The sequence below is a fragment of the Pongo pygmaeus genome, chromosome 4, assembly GCF_028885625.2.
Source record: "Pongo pygmaeus isolate AG05252 chromosome 4, NHGRI_mPonPyg2-v2.0_pri, whole genome shotgun sequence".
Classification (NCBI taxonomy): Eukaryota; Metazoa; Chordata; class Mammalia; order Primates; family Hominidae; genus Pongo; species Pongo pygmaeus.
This window is the reverse complement of record NC_072377.2, coordinates 142,441,970-142,456,130: the sequence shown is the minus strand read 5'-3', so window position 1 is coordinate 142,456,130 and position 14,161 is coordinate 142,441,970. Positions and strand designations below refer to the sequence as shown.

The window sequence follows — 14,161 nt, the reverse complement described above, 5'->3', positions numbered from 1 at the left end:
CACCAGCAAAAGGAGCAGTTCTAGCCAGTTCCAAATACTTTTGAAATAGGCAGACTTAAATTCTTTTATTTTTTTGACTTCTTGTGTTGTGAAGACAAAAAGAAAAATACAGAATGTGATTTCACAGGAAGCAATAAAATAATCATAGTAGCTAACATATCTGAGGAGCTTCACAGAGTAAAACTGCCATGAAGTAAGTATTCCTCCAGTTGCAGGGAATTCTGCCACCAATCTGTAAAATCAGGTTTGTGAAAGCAGCTGTTCATTTCAAGCATTTATATTTCAGTACTTAATGTGAAATTTTCAATCAATGATTATGTATGCTTTAATGGTAATCAGTTTTTTTTAATAAAGTATTTTTCCTTGGGGAAATGGGTTCAATTTAAAGATCTAGATTTCCCTATTTCAGAGTGGCTCCACTTTTTCTATACCTGAATATTCACAGTGGTCAAGGACCAATGTAAATGAGAAAGCAAGTTGTGATTTTTTTTCAGACATTCATTCTATTTTGTCTTCAGCTTGCTTGCTCATAACTGGGAATATAATTTATGTCCCTAGGAGAATGATATGTTCAAGAAAATGCTATACCGTTAGTTACTGTTATTAGTTAAAACTCTTCCCCAATATACATAATTTTTGAATACTTCAGAGGGAGGACATACATTCTCCCTCTTTAGATGATCAGAAATGCTTCTTGCTTCTAAATGTCAAGGTCACATATTCTACTAAAGCAAATGTTTTCTGTTGGATGCTGGATACAAAGATCTATAGGCAAACAGAAGTATAAAAATTAAATTCAACACTACATATAAAAAGATTTTGAGGTTCACTGTATCTCTGGTGTTCTCCACAACTTCTGATAATTAAGAATTGGTGGTAATTTAAGGAACCAGCATTTCTATCACAATATTACAATTTAATTATTCATACTAAAGATATTAGCAAATGTTGTTGGTACTCTTATAAAGTGCTCCCAAAACAACAAAAACAAAACCTCAGTTAACAAATAAAACTTACATCTTACACATACTAGGCAGTGAGTGAAGTGAAGGAAACTCAATATTATGATCTGAAGTGTAGACTAATCAAAAAGGAAAAATTAATATTCTGTTTAGTTTGCCTGATAATTGTACAAAAATGAAAATAAACGGATAAGGTATAAGTAATATGCATCTACACAACTACTGATTAGATACGCCAGTTAACAGTTTCAAAGTCTGCTGAAGTTTCTAAAAAATAACATTTTAAAAGGTAACAGAATAAGCGTAAAACTTTCAGAGAGGAAATCTGGACTTAATCTGATATAACAAGGGCTTCTTCATGTGACTTAAAGCCAGTTACCTCAATGCTTCCATTCTTGTTTAGGACATAAAAATAATTTGTACTCTTCACTTTACCTGATCAGGACTGTTGGGAAGGGTGAATGAAGTTGGTAAAAAGCTCTGATTTTCTGAGAGAACTTTAAAATAAAAGGTATAATATCCATTGGCTGCTTAAGGCAGTTCATTTGTTTTATTCATTTTTACATATTTTAAAGGCCATGGTGTGTTTCAATCTCCCTGTTTCACGGGGAGCAAAATCCCCTCAACTCCAATTCCATATTCCATTCAGGAGAAAATGTAAGACTTATGAGAGAAAAGTGGCTCACTGATTTAAAGTAAATTTTTTTTTAACTTTTATTTTAGGTTCAGGGGTGCATGTGTAGGTTTGTTATATAGGTAAACTTGTGACTTGAGGGTTTGGTGTACAGATTATTTTTTCATCTGGGTACTAAGTGTACTTCCTGACAGTTTTTTTTCTGAACCTCTTCCTTCCCACCCTCTTCCATCAAGTAGGCCCCAGTGTCTGTTGTTGTTTCCCCTTTTCTGTCCATGTGTTCTCATTATTTAGTTCCCACTTATGAGAACATGCAATATTTGGTTTTCTGTTCCTGTGTTAGTTTGCTAAGGATGATGGCCTCCAGCTCCATCCATGTCCCTGCAAAGGATATGATCTCATTCTTTTTATGGCATAGTATTACATGGTGTATAGTAAACTCTGTTGTTTGCCTCTCTAGCAGTCATTATTCCATTTTTTCTAACAGAATCTTAATTGAATTCAGTCTTTTGCCCATCCCCAGATCACTTAGGGGAAGCTGATTAAATCCCCAGGCAGATCCAATCATGGTAATCCTTTGCTAAGTGTTTGATTCTAGAGCAAATCCTTTGCTAGTGCTTGATTCTGACTCCCATGTTGTTTGAAGATCAACTATATATTGAATTTAAAAAACATCCGAAGCCCTCATATCTGAACCCACCAATGAAGGAGGTATAAACCCTTAATAGGGTTTAAACCCTTAATAGGGTTTTTAATTTGTTCATGCTTGTGCTGAGATTAAAATCATAAGGTTTAAAATAAATACAACATAGCCTGGGCGGGGTGGCTCACGTCTGTAATCCCAGCACTTTGGGAGGCCAAGGCGGGTGGATCGCCTGAGGTCAGGAGTTCAAAACCAGCCTGGCCAACATGGCTAAACCCTGTCTCTACTAAAAATACAAAAATTAGCTGGGTGTGGTGGTACATGCCTGTAATTCCAGCTACTCAGGAGGTTGAGGCAGTAGAATCACTTGAACCCAGGAAGCAGAGGTTGCAGTGAGCTGAGATCATGCCACTGTACTCCAGCCTGGGCAACAAGCTAGACTCCATCTCAAAAATAAAATTAAATTAAAATAAAAAAAAAACAAAAAATGTAGTTCTACTGTCAATATGAAAAAGTAACATCACATTGTTTTATTATTTCAAAATTTATTTAGGAACATGTAGATTACATACAATATGTTAGTTTTATATGTTTAAGAATATGTAGTCTCATTTCTTGTCTTTCTGCAGCTACAAAGAGCTATCATTTAGTCTCGGTAATTTCCTCCTCTAATCAGATCATTAAAATCTGTTGGTTTCCTTTCAGAATGGCTTCTTTATTAAGTTACCAATTTTTGTTTCAAGAATGAACAATTTAAATTTCAACGTGTAATAGCAGCCAGCATCCCAGAAATGTTAGAGCCTGTGGTATATTGCAAAAATAGCTATAGTTCTTCACATCTTTTTGCCTGGCCTGTCACCCAGGAGAGGGTGTACTGCCCCAGCCCTTGATGCTGGACTCAATCACATGAATTTCTTTGGCCAATGGGATGTTAACAAATATGATGCAAGCAGAAACTTGAAATGAGTTTGTACATTAGAACTTGCTCTTTGGGACCTCTACAACTGCCATGAGAAAGACATTCCTGGGCTAACTTGGACCCAGAAGAAGGATGAGATACATGTAGAGCAGAACCAACTCAAAGATGCATGTGTGGGTCCTGCCAAATGGCAGCTATATTGGCAAGCCTAACAGAGATCAGTCAAGCCCAGCTGGATCAACTGAACTCTGTAAACACATGAGAAATATTTATTGTAAGCTACTACACTTGGAGGTGGTTTGTTACTTAGGAAAAGCTAGATACAAGCCCAACTTGGGCCTCAGCTCTTTACCTCTGAATCATTTAGGAGGCTTTTGGTTGTAACCAAAAACCCCAACTTTAATTGGTTTAAACAATAAAGAAATTTATTTCTGTCACATAGCAGCAGTTTCAGAGATACAGCAGACACGATTTGCGGTAAGTTCACAGATCTAGCTCCATTTCTTTGAGATGGCTTCAGTTTTGCCCTCCTTTGTGTTAGCTTAGTATCTTACGCTTCCCCAAGATGTTTGTGTACAAGCAGCAACTGTGATTATATGTCATTGATGTCAGTAAAGAGATAGCACCAACCAAAGAGAAAAAAAAATTATTCCCGTTAGTCTAATTGGGTTACCTTAGGTCACCTCCCTAACATGGACCATGCTAATTGATTTATGCCAGGCCAAGCTCACTGCACTCCAGCCTGGGCGACAGAGCGAGACTCAGACTAAAAAAAAAAATCATAAGGAAGAGAAAATATATTTACTATTCACTAAGTGGGTCTTTATAATGGTCTTTATCCTAGTCGCCTTCATACTGAGTAGGCTGAGGAGGAGGGGAAGAGAAAGGGAGGGTCTTGCTGTCTCAGGGGTGGCAGAGCGGAAGAGGTGGAGGAGGTAGAAAGGGAGGCAGGAGAGGCGGGTGCATTCAGTGAAACTTTACAGATTTTACATAGTAATTTTTCTCTGACTTTTTTTTTCATTTTTCTAAAAACGTTTTACACAGTACCATTCCTTCAACCCTTTGCTTTAGTTTCCGTGTCTATATCATTGAAGGGTCCCTGTCATAAAAGAAGTCAAAAGCAGTCTTGAATAATCGGAACCCTTCTCCAGATGTCTAATGTCCATTTGTTTTCTGTTCTGTTTCTATGTTTTCCTTCTCATTATTTGGCACTGATTTGGAAGCTTAATTCCTCTGGTGTGGTGTCCATTAGCTCTTGATTTCTCCAAGATCAGTATCCTGAAACCCTTCACCCTCCCACTTTTTTTTTTTCCATATCTACATCTCTTTCATGATTTTTTTGATTGACTCTGTCATAAATCCTGTGAAGTCATGCACATCTGAACAGTTTTCTCCAGCGGGTATTTGTTGTTTCAGGTTTGATGGCTTCATGGTTTTTAATAACAATGATGGCATCTTCAATAATGCAATCCTTCCACACTTTCATGATGTTCTCTCTGTTGGGGTTCTCTTCCATAGTGTCGACAATCCTTTCTAAAGAATACTGTGTGCTATGCGCCTTAAAAGTCCTCATGATCCCCTGATCTAGAGGCTGAATTAGAGACGTTGTGTTTGGGGATAAGTAAACCACTGGAAGAAGCATCAATGGAACCATTCTAGAAAAAGAGTTCTCATTGTCCAGGCCTTCTTGTTGTACAACCAAAAGACTGGAAGCTGGTGTTTATCTTTTCCCTTCAAGGTTAGGGGGGTTAGCAATTTTATAGATAAGGGTAGTCCTGATAATAAACCTGACTTCATTTGCACAAAACAGTAGAGTAAGCCTATTCCTTCCTGCCTTAAATCCTTGTGCTTGTTTCTCTTCCTTATTAATAAATGTTCTTTGTGGCATTTTTTTCCCAGAATAGGGCACTATTGTCTGCATTAAAAGCCTGTTCAGGCAGATATTCTTTCTCCTCAATGATTTTCATAATGACGTCTGCTATATTGTCTGCTGCCACTTGGTTGGCAAAAGCTACTTCTGCTATCTTGACATTTTTGAAAGTGAAACCTCTTTCTAAAAGTATCAAACTAACCTTTGCTGGCATTAAATTCTCCAACTTTAGACCTTCACTTTCCTTTTACCAGTCGCCACATGATGACTTTTCTTTCTTTCTTTTTTTTTTTTTTTTGAGACGGAGTTTTGCTCTTGTTGCCCAGGCTGAAGTGCAATGGCGCTATCTCGGCTCACCACAACCTCCGCCTCCCAGGTTCAAGCGATTCTCCCAGCTCAGCCTCCTGAGTAGCTGGGATTATAGGCTGTGCCACCATGCCTGGCTAGTTTTGTATTTTTAGTAGAGATGGGGTTTCTCCATGTTGGTCAGGCTGATCTCAAACTCCTGACCTCAGGTGATTCTCCCACTTCGGCCTCCTAAAGTGCTGGGATTACAGGGGTGAGCCACCGTGCCTGTCTGACTTTGCTTTTTTAAAATCATATTAGAATCTAAAGGTATGCCTTTCTTATAGCAATCCTGCATTCCCACAGAAGCTGCATTTTCAATGAGATAAAAAGGTATTTTGCAAAAAGTGCAAGATTTTCACACCTGCTGGCATAGCTGCAGCAATGGCTTCATGAATTTCACACAGAAGCTGCATTTTCAATGAGATAAAAAGGTATTTTGCAAAAAGGGCAAGGTTTTCACACCTGCTGGCATAGCTGCAGTGATGGCTTCATGAATTTCCTTTCCTTCCCCCTGCTTCCAGGGCAATGGTCCTTAGTCTCTGGATTCATTTATCTTGAAATTGTGGGCAACTGCAGCTGCAGACATCAATTTATGATACATATCAAGTAATTCAATTTTCTCTTGTAATGTCATGGATTTCTCTACTTTGTGGGAGCACCCCCAGTATCACTAGTGGCACTTTGTATGGCTCCCATGGTGTTATTAAAGGTTCATGGTATTGCACTAAATACGATAAAAAACACACGAGAACTATGAGAGATCACTTTTTTACTGAGATACACAATTTACTGGAGAGACAAACTGCTTATGTGAAGATGGTGAGCATCACACGACACTTTAAATGGATACTCATAACACTAGAGTTCACTGCAACAGCAACAGGAGACGGCTACAAAATTCTTACACTAGTACAGTGCGTACTCTAATTTTATGCAGTTATGATATACTACTACATCTTTTGTTCATATTTTTCTTGACTACAAATGGTGCCATATGTTTACGTGCATAAGTTTTGGCAAATTTTAACTTCTTATAATAGATTTGTGTATACTTTGTGATAGTAAACAATAAAATAGATGAGTATCTACAGGTATTTTATGCATTCATGACATGCCTAACTTTTTCTTAATTTTTTTTCAGTAGTTCTAGGCTACATGGTTTGTCTGGGAATTTTTTCAAATTGTCACAAACGTCCAAAAAATTTTCCAATATATTTACTGAAAAAATCCATATCTAAGTGGACCTGTGCAGTTCAAACTCATGTGGTTCAAGGGTCAACTGTACGAATAAAGAAGTTTTGTAGGCCATTGACCACTGTCTATGAAAAAAAGTTTTGAGTCACTCACCTGATAATACAAAATAGATTTACATTAGCATTATATAAGGAAAAATCAATAAAAATAACTCTAGTCCCTCTTGTGATCCAGCTGTTCAGTCGAAGGTCAATGAACTTGTTTTTGGTTTCAGATTTCGATTTTGATAAAGTGAAAATGTATCCTCCATTTCGGTAAACACCAAGAAATCCCCAGTGCCAAGGGGAGTTGGAATTAGAAGTAGAATATCTCCATCTGTTACACATAAAAAGAATAATGGTGAAATGAGAAAGCCCAATTGAGAAGTATTCTAAGAATTTAAATTGATCTTTAGTTCAAAAGTAGTAGTTTTTTGGCCGGATGCACTGGCTCATGCCTGTAATCCCAACACTTTGGGAGGCCAAGGTAGGCGGATCCCTTGAGCCCAGGAGTTCGAGACCAGCCTGGGCAATGTGGTGAAACCCCATCTCTACAAAAAATACAAAAACTAGCCAGGCATGGTGGCATGTGCCTGTAGTCCCACCTACTCAGGAGACTGAGGTAGGAGGATTGTTTGGGCCCGGGAGGTTGAGCTGCAGTGAGCTGTGATCATGCCACTGCACTCCAGCCCAGGCAAAAGAGCCAGACCTTGTCTCAAAACAAAAACAAAACCGAAAACAAACAAAAAACCAAAACAAAAGTAGTAGTTTTTAAAAAAGTAGTAGTAAATTCATAAGTATTATAGTAATTTTAAAGCAAGACAATGCATTAAGGATTAAAGGATTATGATTTAATTAAGATTTAATGTAGTTTTTACTTTTTAACGCGTATGGTGGGCAACACCACTGGACTAGGTGCTATGAGATAATTTTTCAAAAATCCATAACTTTTCAAAAATTAGCTGGGCATGGCAGCACGTGCCTGTAGTCCTCGTTACTCAGGAGTCTGAAGCAGAACTGCTTGAGCCCCAGAGTTCAAGGCCGCACCGAGCTATGATTGCACTACTGTACTCCAGCACTCCAGCCTGGGTGACCAAGTGAGACCCTGTCTCAGAAAAAAAAAAAAATTCCATCTGTTAGGTGTGGTGGCATATGCCTGTAGTCCCAGCTACCCAGGAGGCTGAGATGAAAGGACTGCTTGAGGCCAGGAGTTTGAGGCTGCAGTGTCGATGATGGTGCCTGTGAATAGTCCCTGCACTGTCACGTAGGTCACATAGTGAGATCCCATCTCTAAAAAACAAAAAAATCCGTCTGTTGTCTCAGGGAGCTTAGAATCTAGAAAATGACGACTGTTTTTTTTCTTTAACAGGTTGTTTCTGTTATGAGATGTTTAGTTTTTGAGTAGGACAAAACTATCAAGAGTGTTGGCTCAGAAATGGGTAAAAAAGGTGCTTCATAATCTGTCTTGTAAATGTAATGTATTGTTTATAAATGCTCAATAAAAACTTTGTTACAATGTCCATGTTGTTACGTAGATATTTTAATGAAAGTACATAAAATCAAAGTAAACTGTGTATAACTAAATTTTGGACCCGGTGTAATGGCTCATGCCTGTAATCCCAGCACTTTGGGAGACTGAGGTGGGCAGATCACTTGAGGCCAGGAGTTTGAGACCAGCCTGGCCAACATGGTGAAACCCTGTCTCTACTAAAAATACAAAAATTAGCTGGGCGTGGTGGCGCATGCCTGTTATCCCAGCTATTTGGGAGGCTGAGGCACGAGAATCTCTTGAACCCAGGAGGCGGGAGCTGCAGTGAGCCAAGACTGCGCCACTGCACTCCAGCCTGGGTGACAGAGTGAGACTCTGTCTCAAAAAAAAAAAAATTTTTTTTTTGTTTCTTCTTTTTATTTTTTAATTACAGGATATCCAAAAAAAGAAAGCTTTGATTCCTCATTTCATTCTCTCTATTCAGTTCCCCAAAAACAGATTTGAAAGGTTATTCAAAGATGCACTGCTTAAACCTGTTCTACTAGTAAGACGATGTTTCAGCAGGGAGGGAAAGAGACACCGCTAGGAAAAAGTACCTAAGTTTTAATGAAACTTCCATAGTTGTATTTTTGAGTGTTTTCTACACATGACTATTAAGTGGAAACAGGAACATCTGTTACACCAGATCTCGCCTAGCTTCCAATTTTTTGTTTTTAATTAGTGAATTTTACATTTTAGACAAGCACAAATTGATTCTTTTTTCATTGTTGAGGATTAACAGATATTAATTCACAATTCCAGTAAAGTATAGAGATTATAAAATAAACCTAATTGATAGTGTTAATTTTGGTATTTAATAAAGTATTTGTACTTGTTATGAGAATTTGGAATACTAAAATACTTAAAAGATTAGTCTTAGGATTCCAATTTAAAAGGTGTAAATAATTGCTATATCTTGTAATTTGGGGTTGAAAGAAAGTGAATAGTACTGTAATAGTTAAGAGAATGGGCTGGGTGTGGTAGTGCACACCTGTAATTCCAGCACTTTGGGAGGCCAAGGTGGGTGAATTACTTGAGCCCAGGAGTTCGAGACCAGCCTGTGCAACATGGTGATATCCCATTTCTGCAGAAAATACAAAAATTATCTGGGTGTGGTGGCATGTGCCTGTAGTCCCAGCTACTTGGGAGGCTGAGGCAGGAGGATTGCTTGAGCCCCGGAGGTCAAGGCTGCAGTGAGCTATGATCTTCACTGAACTCCAGCTTGGGCAACAGAGCAAGACCCTGTCTCAATAATAATAATAATAATAATAATAATAATAATAAAATGTATCATCATACTTATGAATGTATTCGATTTATAAGAATCATACAAAAATCAAAACTCATACAAAGAAGAAACAAGTTAAAAAAAAAACTCAGCAATGATTAATCCTGGGAGTTAAAGAGAGGTTGTTCAAGAAAGGAAATGTAATCATTATTCATATTTATAATATAAACATTGACTAATGATTGACAATAATTATGATATAATTATATTGAGATGCTAAGAGGAACAGGAAGAGTGTGTGTAGAGGGGGTGGCATAAGAGAGCTATATGACAGATCACCTTCCAAGACAGAAAAACAATAGAGGCCAGGCGCAGTGGCTCACACCTGTAATCCCAGCTCTGCAGGAAAGCAAGGCAGGATTACTTGAGACCAGGAATTTGAGACCAGCCTGGGTAACATAGAAAGACCCCGTTTCTACAAAAAATAAAAAAACTAGTCAGGTGTGGTGGTGTATTCCTGTAGTCCTAGCTGCTACTCAGCAGACTGAGGCAGGAGGATTGCCTGACTCAGGAGTTTGAAGCTGCAGTGAACTATGATTACACCACCGCACTCCAGTCTGAGCAAGAGAGTGAGATCCTGCCCCTAACGAAAAAAAAAAACCAAAACCAAAACACAACTGTAAAATCAAGTATAAGGTAGCAGTATGAGGATGTAATTTAGAAAGACAAAGTATATACCAGAAGAAACAACTATAAAAGAGTTAAAAGTAGCTGCTTCTGGAGAGTGGAAATTATGAGTAGGAAAGGGTAGGCCTTTGTAGATATTTGTATCACTTTAATAAATATCAAATTACAAAAAATGTTTATTCTCTTCTCCCTATAATTTTTTTTTTTTTTTTGAGACGGAGTTTTGCTCTTTGTTGCCTAGGCTGGAGTGTAGTGGTGCAATCTTGGCTCAATGCAACCTCTGCCTCCTGGGTTCAAGCGATTTTCCTGTCTCAGCCTCCCAAGTAGCTAAGATTACAGGCATGTGCCACCATGCCCGGCTAATTTTTGTATTTTTAGTAGAGATGGGGTTTCACCATGTTGGCCAGGCTGGTCTTGAACTCCTGACCTCAGGTGATCCGCCCGAAGTGCTGGGATTACAGGTGTGAGCCACTGCACCTGGCCTTTTTTTTTGAGACTGTGTCTCACACTATCGTGCAGGCCAGAGCGCAGTGGCATGATCTCAGTTCACCACAACCTTTGCCTTCTGGGTTCAAGTGATTCTTGTGCCTTAGTCTCCTGAGTAGCTGGGACTACAGGTGCCTGCTACCACACCTGCCTAATTTTTGTATTTTTAGTAGAGATGGGGTTTCCCCATGTTGGCCAGTCTGGTCTCGAACTCCTGAACTCAAATAATCCACCTGCCTCAGCCTCTCAAAGTGCTGGGATTACAGGCGTGAGCCAGTGATTTTCATAAGGCTCTAAAAGCACAAAGTGTGCATTGCACTGATACCAGCAGTTTCTGTGTCAAGGAGAGGCAGTGCCAGTGGCACTGTGTTTTCACATTTCCTTCCTTTTTTTTTTTTTTTTTTTAGGGACAAGGTCTCCCTCTGTCGCCCAGGCTGGAGTGCAGTGGTGTGATCATAGCTTGCTGCAGCTTCAACCTCCTGGGCTCAAGTGATCCTCCTGGATCAGCCTCCCAAGTATCTTGGACTACAGGTAAGCAAGCCCTACCACACCTGGCTAATTTTTAAATTTTCTGTAGAGACTAGGTCTCAGTATGTTGCCCAGACTAGTCTCGAACTCCTGCCCTCAAGCAATCCTCCTTCCTCGGCTTCCCAAAGTGCTGGGATTACAGGTGTGAGCCACCATGTCCGGCCTCACATTTTCAATATAAAGTGTACACATGAGTCTACACCAGCACTAGCCTCAGTCACTTTGAAACACAATGGCCATAGCATCTTTGGCAAGCATCATCAGATGCAGTCCCTGTAGAGCATAACTGCCCCATTTTAGTAGGGGCAGCAACAGAAAAAAATCACTGAAGGAAGCCAGAATGAGAGAGGAGGAAAGGGACAGACCACACCTAAGACACCCACGAAGGATCCCAGATCGTCTTGGGGATGTGTTGTGGGCATCTAGCCATAGCCAGAAAAGCAGATTAATTGACCATTTTAGAAGCAAAAATGGATGCTTTGCCCTGTGTCCAATATGACTAAGCACTTCATATGCCAAAGTCAGAAAAAAGAAAACACTTTGCATCCTAAAGTAAACAAAAAATAATAGGTTCACCCTTCCTTTTCTAAACACTGTTATCTCCAAATCTTCCTTTTTTACTACTGTTGAAACAGTTTCCTTACCCTTCCAGGACCCAGCTGGTGTTACTTGGAAGACACATATCTAAAAGATACAACAGTAAATGCTAGAAAAAGTTACAGTATAATTTTATGCTACTTACTCAGTATTAATTTGAAGGCCAAAATTAGAGACGTCTTCATTTGCAGAAGTATATTTGCCATAACATTCACTCATCAAAGACTGAAAAGATGAATAGACTTTGCATGTGTTGTTGCGGACTTTTAGTTGACGAACTCTGGGGACTCCTAGAAGTATATTTTCATAGTAGATGCGACTGCTGTTCTTTAAATTATACAGCTGCTGATTATTGTACCATGAATCCCAGTACAGACCTTCCAAAAGGGGTCCTTCCATAAACTTCATATAGAAAAACAAATGTCATGGGAAAAATATTTTCATGTCAATAGAATCTACATTCATAACATTACGCGTAAGATATTTTGAGTATGAAAAGCAAGCTATTAACCAAGCTACCATTAATGGTAATGGTAATACTAATGAAGCTACTCTGGATGGTTAACACTCATTAAGCACATACTGTGTACTAGGCACTGCTCTAAGCACTTCACAAGCATTAACTTATGGAATCCCATAGTCCTTCTTCTCTCCTTATATGAGTAAATTGAAAATTTTCTTCCAATACATGAGTATCAGAGCTGGTCATAGCCACACATCATGATTTCACTCCAAAGTTGTCTGTACTCCTCCTCCCAACCCTCCTCCCCGACTCTGGCCATGGTGTCTGCTACTCCTGGCTCTGGCCCTTGCTGATCATTCTAAGATGAACCCAAGCCCAGGGTTCATTTACTTCCTCCCTTTGTCTTCTCTGCCATTGGCCACATACATGCTTCAGAAAACACAATAACAAAGTGGCAAGGTGACCTCCACTTCTTTTATTATTGTTTCCTATTTCACCTAGCCTAAACCAACCGTCTAGGATCATTTAGCCCTCATCTCACACTTGCCCTCTTTCAGGAAATGACCCTGTCTCCATGATAAGTTTCAAATTCCTGCACAGCATTCATGATATGACCTCTGTCCAATTCATAATTTGGCCTTTTCCACCTCATCTTCCATATGCTCACAATACCAAACATAGCTCCACATGTAGAATTACTTATAGAACATATTGTTCCTTCTTCCTAAAATACCCATCCCTGATTCATGCTTCAAAATGCAACTAAATTGTCATCACCACTGGAAGCCTTCTCTGCCTTGTCCTTATATGCCCCAATGTGCATATGCTAGGTTTTGTGACCTGGGATCGCTGAAAGTGCTGTCCCCTTAACTGTTCTTTCCTCATAATGTGAGCATGTTGCTATGTTAAATATAATGGAAAAAGCAAGTCTATTCCACTGCTGAAGGAATGATTCCCTTACGTAAGTAAAAACACCATGAAATTATATTCTTATATGTACATTTTATTATATACTGTATCTTACTGTAACACATATAAACAGTAAAGGTTTTATGCCAAAACCACCTATATTACACTTTCTGGGCAATTAAAGAAATTTTTAGGAGTAAATTTCACTATACACAATTATAGACTAGATCCTAACCCTCACATAGTAGATGCGAGTCTTCTGTTTAACAAATGAAATGAGAAAGTCTAAAAATATCAATTTTTTTTTTTTTTTTTGAGATGGAGCCTTGCTCTGTTGCCCAGGCTGGAGTGCAATGGCATGATCTTGGCTCACTGCGACCTCCACCTCCCGGGATTACAGGTGGCTGTCTCCATGCCCAGCTAATGTTTGTATTTTTTAGTAGAGATGAGGTTTCACCATGTTGGCCAGGCTGGTCTTGAACTCCTGACCTCAGGTGATCCACCCGCCTTGGCCTCCCAAAGTGCTGGGATTACAGGCGTGAGCCACCGTGCCTGGCCAAAAAATTTTTTAAAAACTACAAGAATAGTATCAAACTGAGAACACAGGCTCTCAAAAACACTTACTGGTTGGTTGTTTCTAATAGTTTGAAGAAATGACATTTATTTTTATTCATTCCTTCAAAAGATATTCATTGAGTGCCCACTATGTATGCCAACGGTTCATGGACTACCTAAATCTACTTCATCCACAGTCACAAGATACTTTACCTTCCAAAAATCAGTTATGCTGCGAATAGACTTAAAGTTGGTTCTTTCTTCACCAGGCACAGAAGTGTCCAAAAATAGAGATGACATAACCTTGTTTAAGTAATACATATGTGGGTTTACCATCCCAAAAGTCACTAAGGAGAAGAATTTTTTGTTTAATAATTTACATTTAAAAACTCAGCTTATCAGGATTAAAAATGTTGTATTTTGTTCTCAATTTTGAAAATTAAACTTTATTTTATCTAATTATAAAAGTAATAATTAAAAAAATCTAAACTAGAAATATAAAAAGTAGGATGTGGTTTCTAGAATTAGTTTGGCAAATATTCTTCAGATATTTCTTTATGCATACACATTTA

General features: G+C 38.7%; 1 protein-coding gene across 4 annotated transcripts in view; it reads right to left on the bottom strand.

Annotated features, from left to right (window-relative positions):
* Positions 1-14,161, bottom strand: part of PKD2L2 (polycystin 2 like 2, transient receptor potential cation channel) — a 53,855-nt gene that overhangs the window by 36,819 nt on the left and 2,875 nt on the right. For all 4 annotated transcript variants that reach the window (XM_054488802.1, XM_054488806.1, XM_054488803.1 and 1 more), the window contains 4 exons: positions 13,803-13,936; positions 11,808-12,064; positions 6,724-6,945; positions 4-232 (listed from right to left, as the gene is read on the bottom strand). In XM_054488802.1, coding sequence (XP_054344777.1) covers positions 4-232; positions 6,724-6,945; positions 11,808-12,064; positions 13,803-13,936 — 842 coding nt within the window. The remainder of the gene's footprint in view (positions 1-3; positions 233-6,723; positions 6,946-11,807; positions 12,065-13,802; positions 13,937-14,161) is intronic.